This window comes from Bacillus rossius, chromosome 1 (assembly GCF_032445375.1).
Source record: "Bacillus rossius redtenbacheri isolate Brsri chromosome 1, Brsri_v3, whole genome shotgun sequence".
Lineage (NCBI taxonomy): Eukaryota > Metazoa > Arthropoda > Insecta > Phasmatodea > Bacillidae > Bacillus > Bacillus rossius.
The window spans coordinates 241,427,488-241,444,823 of NC_086330.1; the positions used below are offsets into that span (position 1 = coordinate 241,427,488).

Sequence of the window (17,336 nt, forward strand, 5' to 3'; positions counted from 1 at the left end):
TCAGAATAGTGCCAGCAGATAGAGCTAAATTTACTACAATTAAGAAAAGTGGTGCCAGTTTTCCTACAAGTCTTCATATAAAAATAGAGGCCAGTACCTCAAGAGTTCGGAGAAATAAGGAAAGTAATATTTTAAGGGGTCTGCTTACTTAGTACTCAGGGGTGTATTATTAATGTTAGGGAGGCGGTACGATAAGTGCAATCTGTGGTATCACCTCTATGCTCAAGGCTATGAACTGGCGCAGTCTTCTCCGATTGCTTTTTCTGAAGCGCTGCACACCATCAGTGTGCCCAGGTAGGCGGGACCCAGAAGTGAAAGGTTGCTAAGTAAGGTCAGCTACATTAATAAGTAAAATATTATGAAAATATTCCTACATATTAAAAAATTCAATGATAGATTTATTCATGATAAATAATATTTACTATTTTCACCGTACCTAATTAATTGGAAAAACGTGGTAGTAGCAGCTGTGCTGCCCTTACATGTTGATTGTGCAGTGACAGTGCTGTGTTATTGCAGTAACAAAAAGATGTTATCCAAATACCAATTTATTATTCATTATTAAAAATTGACTAAAGAACTTAATATTATTTTTCAATGCTTGTAACATATTTTTCATGTTGTGAGTCGCTGTCACTATTGAGTGTCTCACTCCTGGTTTGCAGTACATATACAGTAAATGGCGTGCACTGTTGCCAGAATGATACTACTCGGTGACAGATTAGTTGCATTCCACTAACATTAATCATATAGCTTACTTACACTAAAAAAATTATTTTGTATGCCATGATTAATTAAATTAAGTGTAAAATTTTTCAATTTTTTTAGGACTATAAATTAGTGTCCACTGATGTATCATTACAGTAGTAGTCATTCTGAAAACACTAATTCAACACTAAATGCCAATAACTTCAACCAAGAAATATTTGTAGCAGCCTGTCACTATTAAAGTTAGACATTCCATTTAACATGAGCTATGCTTGAACACAGCCTTAATGTTAATATTTAACTGCAAAAAGAAATTGTTTACAATGGCATTTAAAACCAAGATGGCTACTTTGAGTTGTCTCCTTATAAGCAAAAATTTGGTCCCAAACTCTTGTGTTAACCAAGCAATCAAAACAACTAATAGTAAAATCAAGGGTGTTTGCATGCTTTACACAAATGTAAATTTTATTGATGTAACTGATGTTAGTCGAGACATGCACACTACTCATGGACAACATCTCAATAGAACTGGGAAATCTTATGTAGCATCCAAAATTTGCAGTATTTTTAAAATGGTTAAACAACATCAGCATGATAAACCCACTTTTTTAGAACACTGGTTAGCAAGTGGAAAAAACCTTGTTAAAAATAAAACAGTCAATCATAGTCCCCAACTACAACCCAACAATAAAAAATCTACTTTTCTTGATAAATGGCTACTTGGAAATAAAAATAAAAACATGAAGCCACCTTTTTAGATTAAATCTTTTAAAGGAAAATAAATGCACACCCCTTGCATTTAAAGTTAAAGTTAACCAACCTCAAAATCACACCATACGAAACTCTAAACTCTCAAATGCTTCCAAGCCAAGTTTATCTGAAAAATTTACTATCATGCACCAAAACATGCGCAGTTTGAGAAATAAAAAAATTGAACTTGAAAATATTCTATATTTGCTGCAACCTGACATTCTATGTTTATCAGAGCATTGGTTAAAACAGGAAGAGATTTCCTGTTGTCATTTCGATAAATATGTACTTGCAACAAGCTATTGTAGAGATAAAGATAGTGGGGGTGGAGTCTGCATCTATGTAAAAAACAACACAGCCTTCAAAGTCTTAAAACTGGAAAACTGGTGCCAGGATAAGGTTATCGAGGCAGGTTGTGTAATACTACCTCATCTAAAATCTTGTATTATTGTAGTTTATAGATCACCTATTACCTCTAACTTAAAAATTTTTTTCACAAGTATTGAAAAAATCTTAGTTATGACAAGGAAACAGAGCAGATATCAAATAATCTGTGGAGACTTTAATATTAATATGAGTGAAAGTAATAATAAAACAGACACTTTCAAGAACCTCCTCTTACAATTTAACTTAAAATGCTCAATTTCTGAACCCACTAGAATAACCTACTCAAATAGAAGCACCCTAGATAACATCATAACAAACATAAATCACATACACTACACATCTCTAAACTATGTAACAGCCCTGTCTGATCATGATGCCCAAATCATTGCACTAGAAAAATCTATTTTAGATAGTAATATCAAAATTAAAAAGTTGTTTACAACTTACAATATAAGAAAATTTAATGATGATAAAATTACTCTTTTCAATAACCTGCTACAGAAGGAGAACTGGCACGAGGTATACTCTCAGAATGACTCTAATATGGCGTGGAATGTGTTTTCCAACACATTCTCACGGATATTTGAACGAGCCTTCCCAAAAGTAACAGTAAAGGATAAAAACAACACTTCCAACAAATGGATGACTAGAGGACTTCACATTTCATACAATAGACTTAGATCACTCTACCAAGAAAAAAGGAGAAATATAAGTGAAAGTCAAAAAATATACATTAAAAATTATGAAAAGATATATTAAGAGTTAATTAATACAGCTAAAAAGCTATATAATAATAATATAATAGATAAAGCACCTAATAAGTGTAAACAAATGTGGAATTTAATAAAACAAGAAACTAAACAAGGTCACTGCCATGTAAATCTATCTCTAAAAATAAAGGACTGCCTAGTTGAAAATCCAATTATAATTGTCAATGAGTTTAATAAATTTTTTACAACAGTACCTCATGAACTAGTAAGGCAAGCTGACCCACAAATAGCTGATATTACCATCCCTCAAAAAGACAAAGGTTCAATAAACATAAACCAAGAATCTATAATTTTCAATCCAATTACTGAAAATGATATACTTAAAATAGTAAATATTCTAAAAGCAAAGAATTCAGCTGGCTTAGATGAAATACCTATGACCATAATAAAAAAATGCTGTCATGCCATTAAGTATCCACTAACATATATTTTTAATCATTGTTTACTAAACGGAGTGTTTCCTGATAGGCTAAAGTGGGCTAAAATAATCCCGATCCACAAAAAGGGAGAAGCTACTAGTATGACCAATTATAGGCCTATTGCAGTACTTTCTTCTTTCTCAAAAATTCTTGAAAAAATCATTGCCCACCAGTTAATAGCATTTTTAGAAAAATATAAAATAATATCACCAAATCAGTTTGGCTTTTTAAAAGGGAAATCAACAGAACAAGCAATATATCACTTTATAAACAAAGTAGTTGACTCTTTTGATAAACAAAACCATGTCTTAGGTATTTTTGCTGATCTCTCTAAGGCTTTTGATTGTGTAGATCATAAGTTGTTAATTACAAAATTAGAATCATATGGGGTAAGAGGAGTACCACTTAAAATATTTCAATCATATTTACATAACCGTTATCAAGTTACAGCACTTACTCATAGAAATAACAATGGAAGATCAATAGAATACATTTCGCAAAAAAATCCAGTAACCATTGGTGTACCTCAAGGCTCGATATTGGGGCCAATATTATTTATACTATTTATCAATGACCTTCCACAAACAGTAAGATTAATTAAAGGTGAAGCAACTATGTTTGCTGATGATACAAGTGTAATAATATCAGGAACTGAAAAAACAGATTTTATAAACATAACAAATACAGTGATAAGTGAACTCAATAATTGGTTCCAAAAAAATAAACTTGTCCTCAACATTTCTAAATCCACTATAATGAAATTTTCACGGTCAAAACATTTAATTCTGGAAGACGATATTAAGCCTATTGGAAACAGAAAATTGGAAATTAAAAATGAAATAAAATTTCTTGGTTTAGTAATTGATAAAAATCTATCCTGGAATGTGCACATAAACACTATTTCTAAAAAATTAAGCACTATGTGTTATGCTATGCAAACCATTAAAAATATTTGTTCGACTCAAGCTGTCCGAGCTCTATATTTCTCAAACGTTCAATCTATCCTTGAGTATGGTATTATTTTTTGGGGAAACTCAAGTAAAGCAATTAAATTATTTCGCCTACAAAAAAAAATACTAAGAATAATAAAAGGTAAAAATAAAAAGTACCATTGCAAACCTCTCTTCAAGGAGCTAAACTTTCTTACACTCCCCTCCTTGTACATATATCATACCATATTGTTTGTAACTCAACATATAAATTTTAAACAAAATAGTGATATACATGAATATAATACCAGGGGTCAAAATAAGTTACAGATAGTAGGGCATAGAACCAATATATTTGCACAAGGCCCGTACTATTGTGGCATAAAATTAATTAACAAACTTCCAAGACAGATGATAAATACTAGAAATGATAAGAAATTTAAAAAGGAATTAAAAGAGTATTTAACTAAAGAAGCGTTCTACTCTGTTAAAGAGTTTTTAGATGGGTGATTCATATTTTTTGAAAAGTGATTATATTAAATGCTTTGCAAATATAGTTATTGTATCTGTTTTGTATATTAAATGCTCTGTAAACATCGACTATTTATGACTTGTATCTGTCTTGTCTTGTATCTATCTACATATGTATATAAGTCCCACTTTTGTTTTTATTTTTTAATATATGTTATATAATTTAATGTATCAAAACTGTATAATAATTGCTACTGTATATGATTTGCTGGTAGCACCATGACAAAATATCCGCTGTACTGAATTTGAGTTCTGTATGTGAGTGTCCTATGTGTTTTGTATTGACAACTCCCCTTCAGGCTGCCTGGAGAAATGGAGGCTTATAAATAAATAAAATAAATAAAAAATAAATAAATTATGCTTTTGACAAAATACATGAAGATGCATTATTTCCAAAATACTTATTTTAATTTTCTTTTAAAGTTTTTTTTTTTTTATAAAAATTATTTCATTAATTTACAGAATAGCAATTTTTCTGAAATATTACAAGCATAAAAATTTGTGCTCTATAGCCTATATCTGGCAACAGAGCACACCCACACAAGGACAGTAGGTACTAGTGGCAGAGCGTGACTGTCCATTACACTCACACTGCAAACTGAGGATGAGATGTGCTATAAATACACTCACAACTGACACGTAAAATAAAAGATTGTGGCTTCAGTTACACCTAAACAACTGCATCTTTGTCACCAAACTGAAGACAATTTGTAGGCCTATACAAATTACAATGCAAAACCTAGAGTATATAAAAAACTACACAAATAATGGTTATCAGTTCAAAACATGACGTCTATATTTAATTCAAACAGTATTATTAGTTTAAATTCAGATAAAAACATATGTGACAAAATACACAGGCAGTATTTGTGCCAAGTATAATTCATATCATTAGGCTTCCACATCGTCTTCCTGGTTCCAGCCGTCATCATTCGACAAGAATCTGCGTTTGATCGCAGTGTTCATGTACGGCCGCAGAGCCCACTCCGTTTCTGCAACATTCAAATGCTCTAGAGTCCCGAGCTTTATTTCATACAGCTTCAGTTGAAACCTAGGGCCCACCTCCGACAGCTCCACATCCTTGCCGTTCACCTTCTTGTACATGTGGTGGCGAAATGAGATGTAGTCATCATGGTTCGCAAACGTGATGACGCGCCGGCTGTCCTCCTTGGGCACGGGGTACAAGAACTTCAGGATGTTCACAACGCGCAGGCCGAGCGGGGTCTTGAAGTTGTGGAAGACGAGATGCGGGTACTGCTCGGACATGGTGCCTATCTCCGGTATGTCATGCCTCATGATCACATCCGAGATGGTGAAGCTGGCCGTAGGGCCGTAGGGCAGGTGGCACACCACCAGATTGTCAGGGACGCCCCTGTGCTCGTGCACGACGATGAAGTCCGTCACGTCATTGGCCCTGCACGCGTCCACCAGCTGCTTCACCTCGTAATTACCGCGATTCATGCGCTGTGAGTTGGGGAAGATAAGTCGCAGTTCCTTCGCGAACATCTTGAGCCGCGACGAGGGGTCCCGCGAGGTGGTGATCATGATCTTCGGGTCCTCGACGCCCGCCCAGCGGTACTCGTCGTCTTCGTGCGTCCCGCCGCCGCCACCGACCTCCGTCCCGATAGCGACCGCACGCTGCGGGCCCTCGTCCTCCCAGTCTATCTTCTTCTGCAGCTGCAGAGCATTCTTTCGCAGGTCAGTCTGGATAGGGACGTTTTCTTCCAGGCTTTGCTTCAACCTGTCTTTCTTATCTTGGAAGGCCCGCTGTTTACCTTCAATACTCTTGCGGTATAAGTACTCGCGCCGTAATCGGGCTTGTCTACGTAGCATTTTAAAAAGAAAACTTGCAACAATACACTATCCTTGATATTAAATATTAATCAAGTAATTCGTGAAAAATTTAAAAACACGCGCGCACAACAAACATCATTAATAGGTTAGAGACGCCATTTTTTAATTTATGACTCCTGAATCAACCATTCAGGGCTACCAACACAATAAAATATTAAATATAACCTAAACATGTCAACAACCCAAAAAATTCAATGCGACCACGCCAATAAAATTTCATCTGTAAAAGTTCTAAAAATTATAATTGAACCATGCACTTATAGACATTGAATAGCATTAAACTGAACTCTCAATGATCCGTCGCGTCCGTTAGTAACCCTCTCGTCCATCCATGGCCTCTATATAGTTTATTTTTCAAACGAAGGAGCAGTTTGTACATAATTCCGGTGTTTATTGTAAAATGGCCGCTATCAAGTACAACATGTTTACCATGTGGGCGGGCAGTGTTTAAGAGTTATATTTTTAATTGTTTCGTTTGTAATAAAACTAATACTTCACAAGCTGTCGAAAATCAATTTTAAATTGTGTGCCGTCTACTGAGGTGAAGTTAGATTCGAATCTCAGATTCGTTTTGAAACGCGTACCGTCAAGCGGGGTGACTATGGTCACTTTTAATGGTTTTTTCATACCACATTTGTTATATGTAATTATATATTTCATTAAAAATTTGTACAACACAGTACTTGATTCTGGCTTTCAAAATACTATTAGCATGAATTTTTTTGAGCCTATATATTTAAGTAAAAAAATAATACATTGTGACCATAGTCACCTCACCGATTGGGGTCACTATGGTCACAACACAAAACCAATGCAAAAAATTCTGAAAATGGTGAATTTTTAAAGGGGTGAACATGGTCACACAAAATAATGAATACATAGCAATACACAAGAGTGAAATATATAAAATAGTCCTAAGGCCCGTTCCACAATGACACGGAAACGGAGACGGAACACGGAAACGAAGACGGATTTCACGGAACAGAGCTTCTAAAATAGCACGCAAACGGAGACGGACCCATACGGACCTGCTCAGCAGTGCTGAAGTCTTCCGTTTACGTTACTCCGTTAGACCAATAGGAGCCCGTTATTTATTCACTGCAGTTGTCAAGCTACAGTTGTGCGTTCATGTTAATTAAGATATTAGTTTTGACTAATGTTGGTTCCCGTATTTTCGACTACTTTTTTATGCGTGAACAACAAAACAAGATTTGTTTTGAAATTTGAATTGTGCACGTGGGTTTCATCATGACGAATTTTGATGAACATTTAATTTTCATGGTTAAAGATATACCTGATATATATGAGAATACGGAGGACTACTTTACCACCGCCACAACGCAAAAAAAAAAAAATCGACTTACATTACCAAGTTAACAACCATACATTTCGATTTAACAGGTAGCTCACTTGATACTCGTAGTTTTCAGTTACGTCACGCTCGCTCTTTCTTATTGGCCAAGATTTCTTACGGGTCCGTGTATTGTAGAACGAGAAAAATACGGACGGAACGGAACAATACTCCGTTTTCGTCTCCGTTTCCGTCTGTTCCGTTTCCGTGTCATTGTGGAACAGGCCTAAATAGGGCATCATAGCTACGGTATCCATAGTTATGTTACATGCAGTTCCATAATTGTTCATTTTGCCAACCAATTTGTAAATTCTCCAACAACGTCACTAAAAAACATACGTTCGGTTGAACAGTTTAACCAACATTAAAGCTATCAATCGTTACATGAAACATTAACCTGCCTCTTCTCTCTTCAACTGATGCAGGAAGAACTCTGATTACCTGTGCTTTGTCAATGACAAAAACATCTGGCTTGTCTGACCAAATAAAGAAACCCCCTCGAGATTTTTTAAGAAAAGTCATAAGTCTGTAGATTCTGTTACTAATGTCTGCCATATTGTCAAAATAGTTGTTAACATCTTCAGGATTTCACTGAGAACGATTGGGGTTGATGTTTGAGACCATGCGGGAACATATTTTTTCACTGTTGCGTTTTATGAACGACCGAGCCCACTCTACTCCTGGGGTACACCCATCAGAAAACCTTGTGATTGTTTTACCCTGCCTTTTTAAGTTTGATCGCACGAGCAAACGTAACTCAAATGAGGTTATTGGGAAGCCCCATTCAGCAAGCTGGGTGGTGTAAGAACACAACAAAGATTCTTCAGCTTCCGTTAATATTGTCTGTCCCCATGGTCTCTTCATGTCCATGTTCTTGCATCTTTTCCTCAACGCTTCCATTTTTACTTTGTATCTTTCGGCAGCTGTCATGCTCATTCCCTTTCTAACAGCAGTAATTGCTGAATCCATTTGTTCTGGGCTGTAATCCATGTAGGAGCACGACCCAGGGGATCGTTGATAGGTTCTCACCATGAAGATCACCTGCAAATAAATATAAAAAGAACACAGTGGTATAAGTATCTGTATTCTTGTTTTTATACATTTAAGGCCTAATTGCTAGTTAATTCTGAATAGGTTACCTATCGTAGACATTAATATTTTAAAAAATATGCATGTTTCATAGGTTATAATGAAAATTAACAAATGACCATAGTAACCCCAAAATATTTATGTATTTACACTATTTATTAGAAATATTAATGGCATACAGCAATTTTAAAATAAATGCTTACATGTTTACTTACCGAAAATCCTGAAATCTTGGTGCAGGTTACACAAGTACTCCTTTTGCTATACCACATGACACTGATCAGCTGTGTTAAACAGTTTAGCCAACATTTATTTTGGGGTAAATTTGCTGGTACAAAAAATTTAACAAAAAATATATATATATTGGCGAAGTTTAAGTTAACATTCTCCTGTTATATTTCAATATGTTCATATATTCTGTAAAAAATATAGTTATTGCTAGTAGTGTAATTTATTGTAGGATAGGAGCAATCTTAAAATATATCTTTGCTTTGACCATAGTCACCCCCGTGACCGTAGTCACCCCGCTTGACGGTACCATAATTATAGTAATCGATGAACGCCGGCTGCACGCACGTAAAAGCATGACTCATTGTCCCGTTACGCTCATTGTACTCTTGCGTCGCATCTATCTCTCTTCCACTCGATTGGAACCATCGATTTGACTTTTACGAGGCACATTAAACTTTAAACACTCCCATTCGTTTCCTACTTTTCTTATCATTGTCCTATCCTTAACAGAATAACACAGATTGGAAGAAGTTAAATAGCAAACATGTATAAACGTTATAGTTAAAATAATCTGTTCGTTAAAGTAATAAACATATTTGAATTGATTAGTGCAAATAAAAGTTTATTTATCAATTAAATTGTAGATTTCATTTCACTCCTTCTTTGTATCCATATACAATAAAAATGATTAAATTTTATTCATAAAAGTATGCAATCATTTCATCAATGTTTTTTTATGATGTTACGTTAAACTATCGTCCGTAAACCGACTTTACAGACAACCAATTTTTTTTTTTTAAATTTTAATTTCCAACGTAGCAATATTCTGCTTGGTCTATTAGATTATACACGTTCTAATGTATAGAAAACCACAGGATGGGTAACGGAATTAAAGCTCAAAATGGTGACGGCCACTTCAAAGCATAGGCTATTGAATTTTTTTTTTTTTATTTTTTTTTATTTATTCATGCACTCATTTTAGTCCCAAATTAGGGACATGGAGCAAGTTAAATACAATTTAATAAAATAGAAGTTAATTATAAATCAACAATACAAATCATACAATCATATTACAAATTGTTCAATAATAAAAATTAACGGTATATAAACCTATATCAGTTATAAAATAAATAAATAATAAAATACACACACACAGTAGGGCTATAATAAAATCAACACCAAGCTATAATTATGCAGAAATCAGAATTAAATTTATACATATTAATATTGGTGATCCAAATATTCAATAATAGTATAAAAGGTGTGTATATGGAGAAATTCCTTTAATTTTTTTTTAAATAACATACTGTTCTGAAAACAGAAAATTTGAAGAACTTTGGGGAATTTATTAAATAATTTAACAGCTATACACTCTATGCCTTTTTGAGAAGCCGACAGTGACGAAAATTTAACATGAATATTATTTTTTGATCTTGTGCTATACTCATGAATTTGACAATTTAATACAAACTTATCCTTATGATTTGATACGTAAACCAAAACATCTAAAATATACTGAGATTGTAAAGGAAGAATTTTTAGATATGTAAATAAGAGGTCTACAAGATTCTAATTTATTTTTATAACAAATGATCCTTATTGCTTTTTTCTGTAATATAAAAACCTTACGGCTATCAACAGAATTACCCCAATACATAAGACCAAACTTCATTAAGGAATGAAAATAAGCAAAATAGACCTTCCTTAAAGTAGCCTGTGATACTAATGAAGACAAGTATCTCAATGTAAAAATTGCTCAACTTAGTTTTTTTAGAAATGACAGAAATATGCGCTTTCTAAAGATAAGCCAAGAAATTTAGTTAGTCTTACATTTTTAACATTCGCATAATTACCATCATTTACTGCAATATGTTCATTTATCTGATTATTATTATTACCTAATGAAAACTCCAAATAATTTGTTTTATCATAATTCAAAGTCAATTTATTTATAGTAAACCACTCTTTAAGTTGTAAGAGTGTTCTGTCTCTATTTAGCAATAACTGATTATAAGAATTCATTTTAATTAAGATACTAGTATCATCAGGAAAAAGGATAGGGGTAGTTCCAGGTCCCAGACTATAAGGAAGATCATTAATAAATACAAGGAACAACAAAGGTCCCAGCCTTGTGGAACACCATGCTTGATATATTCTGCATTAGAAAAAATATGGCTATGTGAATTATTATTACCTATATATAGAAACCTGTTGTTTACGTTTTGATAAGTAAGAATTAATTAATTTATTCATAATGCCTGTTATGCCATATAAATGCAACTTATTCAAAAGAATCTCATGGTTAATACAGTCAAATGCCTTTGACAAATCACAAAACAGCCTATATTGTCCCAGGCATTCAATATTGTAGAAGTAAGTTTAAATGTTGCATCATTAGTGGACAATTTACTTCGGAAACCATACTGAGAATCAGTTAAAATATCATAAAACTGTAAGTGTTTATTTAATCTTATATGTTGTCATAGGGTTTTTTTTCCGGATGGACGAAAAGGAGTAATTTGGGCGCCACCACATGGAAGGGCACGTGGACCCGGCTACGAACTCTCGGCTCAGGGTCGTGACGTGACCCGTGTGGGGCTAGGCTAATCTCCCCCCTCGGGTGTCGTGTACGTGGGCTCTTGAGGCGTCCCACACGCCTCGGAACTCAGGGAATTATACACGTGACCACTGAACCACACATTCTGAGCTAGTGATTTTATTACCAGCGAACTTGCACAGGCGAATTATTACACGGCACGTTACAAAAATGTTAAAAGAGTTTTACGTAAAGTACTAAAAAACACCGTTGTGGGTGATAACCAGTTTATAGGCTGACCAGGTCACCGCGTGGCCTGGCCTCGAGAGTCAATCACGTATTACGCGTACGAAATATCCGTAAACGGAAAACAAATATTTGGGCGAAAGAGTCTACCACCTGGAGCAGGCCTCGAAGAAGTTACAAGGTTTTAGATTTATTTAAAGATGCAACGGAAAAATGGATCAGTGAACAAAAGAGATGAAGTCGACGAGGTGCGCGGGCCGCTCCTACTCCAGGCGGCGAACGGAAACAGACTGACGAGACCAGAGCATCATGGCCGCCAGGAAGGGTTAAGTTCCCGCTTTGTTACCGGGCAGCCGTCCGGTAACATACTTAATCAAACAAATATTATTTAAAAAAACAAACATAATTTAAGTACACTTATTTATAATTAACAACCTTTAGTTATGGTGTTATTTCTTATTAAAGTTTAAAAACTATTGGCGGGTAGTTCTGCGGATGCCCGCATGGGGCGCTAGGCCGTCCTTACTTACTAAAACTTGAGGCGTGACAATGAGGGATATTTTATTACATAAAAAGGTTTATCCATTATGTTTATTTTAATAAAAGAAAGGGGTCGTCGCACTGACTCTAGCACCGCCTCTTGCCGGGCGCCCAACACACACACACACATGCACGGGGCGGGAGGTTTGAATAGAGGGTGGTGGTGGGAGGAGAGGGGGGTCAGTTGCGGCGTGACGTGGCACATCGGGCTAAGGGAGGGCGTAGCCCCGGTCAATGTCAATGTATTACCTTTTCCAATATTTTGGCAAATGTTGATAATAGAGAAATAGGCCTGTAATTTTCAACTTTTTCTCTATTGCCCTTTTTAAATAAAGGTTTAACAATTGCAACCTTTAATCTATCTGGAAAGTCACCCTGTTCTAACATACTATTACATATATGACTCAAAGGGTTCGAAATAGAATATTTAAATTGCTTTAATAATGTACTACTAATTTGATTGAAACCCGAAGAATTAGATGTTTTTAATGAGTTTATAATATATACTATCTCAGCTGATGTATAATTTATGGTAATTTTTGGAAATAAGTTTATATAATTGCTGGATAGGTATTGTAGGGATGCCGTCAAATCAGTATCATGATCCACTAGTTTATCTACAGCTGTAACAAAATAATAATTAAATGTTTCAGCAATTTTATCAGAGTCATTCAAAATAATATTATTCACATTAAGTGATATGTCTTTCTTGTCAGTTGATTTATTTAACTGGTTTTTAATTATGGTCCAACTGGTTTTGGCCTTATTGTTTGAGACTGAAAGTATATTATCAAAATATATCCATTTGGCCTGGCATATGACTCTATGTAAGATTTTACAATAAACCTTGTAATGCTTTTTTTTAATTAGGATCATTACTTTTCCTACATTCCAAATAAAGTAGTTTTTTAGTTATACAAGAGTTTCTTATCCCTGTTGTAATCCATGCCTTGTTACCATTTGAAGTACTACAAATAGGAATATATTTAAAAGGAAAATGTGTTTCGAATAATTGAATAAAAATAGAATGGAATACATTAAATTTATCTATAGTATTACTACATTCATAAACTAACCTCCAATCTTGGTTGGAGATTTCCTTGATGAAGGACTCTAAATTTACTTTCTTATAAAGCCTAACCCTCTGTTTTAAATATTTATTCTTCATAAATGTATGCCTAATTTGATTAGATTAAATTATTATTATTTGGCAATCATGATCTGATAAGGCATTAACAAGTGGTAAAGTTGTAACAATCTTGAGATTATGACTAACAAAATTGTTATCAATAGCTGTTGAGGTAGTTGTACATATACGTGTTGGAAAATTTACTGTTTGTATTAAATTAAATGTTAAAATTAAAGAAAGTAATTGATCTTTTAAAACATTATTGGATAGGAAATCCACATTAAAATCACCACATACAATTAAACTGATTGATTTAGAGTATAAATTCAATAATAATGACTCAATGATAAATAAAAAACATTTCCAATCTCCAGATGGTGCTCTATAAATAGTTATTACTATAAATTTAAAATTATCAATTTGAAGGGCTGAGGATTAGAAGGGTGATATCAACCAATTCATAATGTTTGAGAACAGTGAAAAGAAGATTTTGTTTGGAAATATAAGTATTGTATTAAACTACTACAAAACGCTGAGTTTTCATTTTGTACATTCAAATATTTCTCTTTTCACCAAACAACTTTTTTTCATTGTTTTGTTCTTTGGCATGTGGTTCATAGCCCCGTTATAATATTATTGGTTGATAGCTCCATTATAATGTTGCCAGAAAATGCAGCTCGAGAAGTTTAGAACTATATTTTGAGTGTTTAAAGTGGGCTACGGACAAAACCAATGATACCAACGAATTCTACACGAAATTTCCTATAATAATATGCTGGAAAGTCATTTTCGCAATTTTGGCTGATAGCCCCCTTCTAATCCTTAGCCCTTCATTTCCATAGTGCAGGAGCAGCATTCAAAAACCTTCTCAGTGCAAATTAATGGTAATTCTAAAGGAGAAAATTTAATATTCTCCTTATCAGCTATATTAATACATACACCAACCATACTGTATTGAGATCTACAGAAAAAAAAGCCACACTTAAAACCATCAATAGATACTTGTGTAATTTCATCTGATTTCATATGATGTTCTGTTATGCATATAACATTAACATTTAAAAATTCACCATTATTTATACATATTTCCAGTTCAGAAATCTTATTTAGTAGACCTCTAATATTCTGATGAAATAAAGTCACACAGAATTGAGAATCAGGGAGTTCAAATAACTTACAATGATTACAATGGGGATTATATTTATGTGGTTTACAAGTAACAGAACTACCAATATTTTCATTTGTTGCATCATTAGTTGTGGTAGGTGGGGTTCCTGGCACTTTAGAAATATTATTATTTTGAAATTTCTGACTAACTATAACAGTACTAACTGGTCGGGGATCACATGATTCCCTAAAAAAATTTTTTTAATACTTTCCTGCTTACGCCTTATGATCCACTTATCAAGAAAAGTTGGAGCAACACATTTACTAATACAATATTTATTTTTTATACTATTATTTGAGTTATTCTTTAACCATTTATCTAAAAAGGTTTGTTTATTATGTTGTTTTGCTGTAGCAGATACTATTTTACAGATAATTGATGCCACATAATTTTTAGCCATACTATTTAGATGTTGCCCATGTGAAGTATGCATGGTTATATATATGCTGTTTATATCAACATAGGTTACATTTCTGTGTAATTTACATATATTCACATACTTAGAATTAGTTTTTTTAATTTCTGTATTCACGCAACTAGATACGCGTAAGTCATGTCTATGTGGAATGCTCATAACTATAACATTTTTATTTTTTAAACACAGTAAACTACTTTCCAAACTTGCAGTGGCAACATCTCCTTTGTCTCTTGCAACATCATTTGATCCCCCCATAATGACAATACATTCACTAGATTCCACATATGAACACTTTTCTTGCACCGGTCGCAATATCACACTCATCGGAGCATTTGGGTTGGTAAAGCCAAGTACTTGAATTCCTGGATCTTGATCCAAAACCTTTCCAGAGAGTCCTCTAGTGTGGCTGTCCCCCAGAATTAGAACTGAAGGTTTAGTCGATAGGTTGACTTGTTTTGATTTACTAAATACCTTAACATGATTGCAATCAGTTTTCACAATTACAGGATTATTCAAATTTTCTTGCAATGTCTTAGTTAGCTTCCTAGATTTAGACCTACCTACCCAGTTATCAACATTTGAATCACTAAAATGTTGTAAATTTTGAGGCATAGTTTGAGCTTTATTGAAATTACCTTGATAGGAAAAACCTCGATTAACTTCTGTATACGGAACTTTTATTTGATTAGTTTGACGATCCATCACATTTCTTGGAGCTGTACTTATGGTATTTCGCTGCATATAGGTTAAGGTATTCAGCTGTGCTTGGGTTAAACTCGTTTCCCGTCCTTGTGATGATGCCACACCCTGTTGCAGTACTGGGAAGTGTGTGTCGGTTAATTCAGGACAATCGTACCTGTTCGGAGACAAGGAAATCCCTTGGTTTTCTGCCATTGTAACACGTATAGGACATATGCGTCTCGGTGTTTTAAACTCTTGATCAATCTGTCTTTGAGAAAGTTTCCATAAATGTTTTTCAAACTCAATGTTACTTCTTCGTAACTCTTGAACCTCAGTTTGTAGGATATCAATTATTTTATTTAGTGATTTTTCCATATCATTGACTTCACCCTTTAACTTACTTACAGTTTCAATACTTCCATTTTCTTTACACTGTAAACACCACCATTCTTCATTGTTCTGCAATATTTCATTTTCATCTACTTTAGCACAACGAAAAGTAAACCAAAAATCACAATTATCACACAATATACCATTCTTCACAGACTTTTTACATTTCTTGCATTTATCATTATATTTTCGCTTAAGTTTTACACCTGGACTATCTGCGACCACCTCTACTGCCGCCATCTTCTAACAAAAATGTGAATTATAATCGGTAATTTCTTAAAAAAACATTAGGAATTAAGAAACGCTGTTTACAGATTAAATAAAGGAACATCTTTAGTGCTATTAAGGTATTTCCCGAATTTTATTATTTTATTTACGAAAAAGCCGCGACACGGAAAAATTACCAGAACCTGACAACATACAACACGTTAACCATTCAAATGTCAATCACATTTGCACCATTAGCTCCGACACATCCGACAGACGTGACTAATGAATGTGGCCGGAATTTTAAGATACGTACCTTCTTGCTTCGCTCGTTTTGGGGAGTAAGACTCGTACGAGTCACCATCAAAAAACTTTTTCCTTTTGTTAAACCTATCCATTATGAAATAAAACCTTTTCAATTGGATAAATTAAATATATATAAATATATTCAGCTACAATAAGTATAAAGGAAAATAGTGATTTTCGGGGATGTCAACAATCGGTTTAAAAATAATGAATTCAAACATGAACATTTCACATATAAACATATATGGAAGCCATGACGTTTCCACCGTTACAAAAACATTAGCCATACAAATTGTTGTAGTTGGTTAATATAGGAAAGTCAGGAAAAAAAAAGAACACAAATTACGAAACGCATACTAACGCCAGCGTCTAATCATACTATCATACTATGTTAGCGCATTTGTGATGAGGATATTATGGCAATTTCGAATGTACGTTTTCTCAAAGTTTTAAGGAGTTGTAATTATTTATTATAGCTGGTAAAGTAAGTGCAGTGTTTGGTTCAACAACTACGATGTTGTTAACTGCTCGCCTTGGTGCCTAAGACTTCTGCGTGTCGCGGAAATAACCAAATTTAAACTCTCTTACATGAACATTGGGAGACACATGAAATTTATCGGTGTGCTAAATAAATTTCTGTAGGTAATAGCAAAGATATTCTAAATAAAATTTTACAAACTTAAATAATCACACAAG

At 34.0% G+C, this 17,336-nt stretch overlaps 2 protein-coding genes across 3 annotated transcripts in view; both read right to left on the reverse strand.

Annotated features, from left to right (window-relative positions):
• Positions 1–16,929, reverse strand: part of LOC134527416 (HMG box-containing protein 4) — a 157,508-nt gene extending 140,579 nt beyond the window's left edge. For both annotated transcript variants that reach the window (XM_063360087.1, XM_063360086.1), the window contains exon 1: positions 16,651–16,929. In XM_063360087.1, coding sequence (XP_063216157.1) covers positions 16,651–16,732 — 82 coding nt within the window. In that variant the 5' untranslated portion in view covers positions 16,733–16,929. The remainder of the gene's footprint in view (positions 1–16,650) is intronic.
• LOC134527417 (U3 small nucleolar ribonucleoprotein protein IMP4) lies at positions 5,266–8,850 on the reverse strand. The gene has a single exon (XM_063360088.1). The coding sequence runs from the start codon at positions 6,325–6,327 to the stop codon at positions 5,386–5,388; it is 942 nt and encodes a 313-aa protein (XP_063216158.1). The 5' UTR covers positions 6,328–8,850; the 3' UTR covers positions 5,266–5,385.
• Positions 16,930–17,336: the final 407 nt, after the last annotated feature.

Bases quoted from the DNA above. Each gene is read 5' to 3' on its own strand.
- LOC134527417 (XM_063360088.1), bottom strand. From the start codon at position 6,327: ATGCTACGTAGACAAGCCCGATTACGGCGCGAGTACTTATACCGCAAG.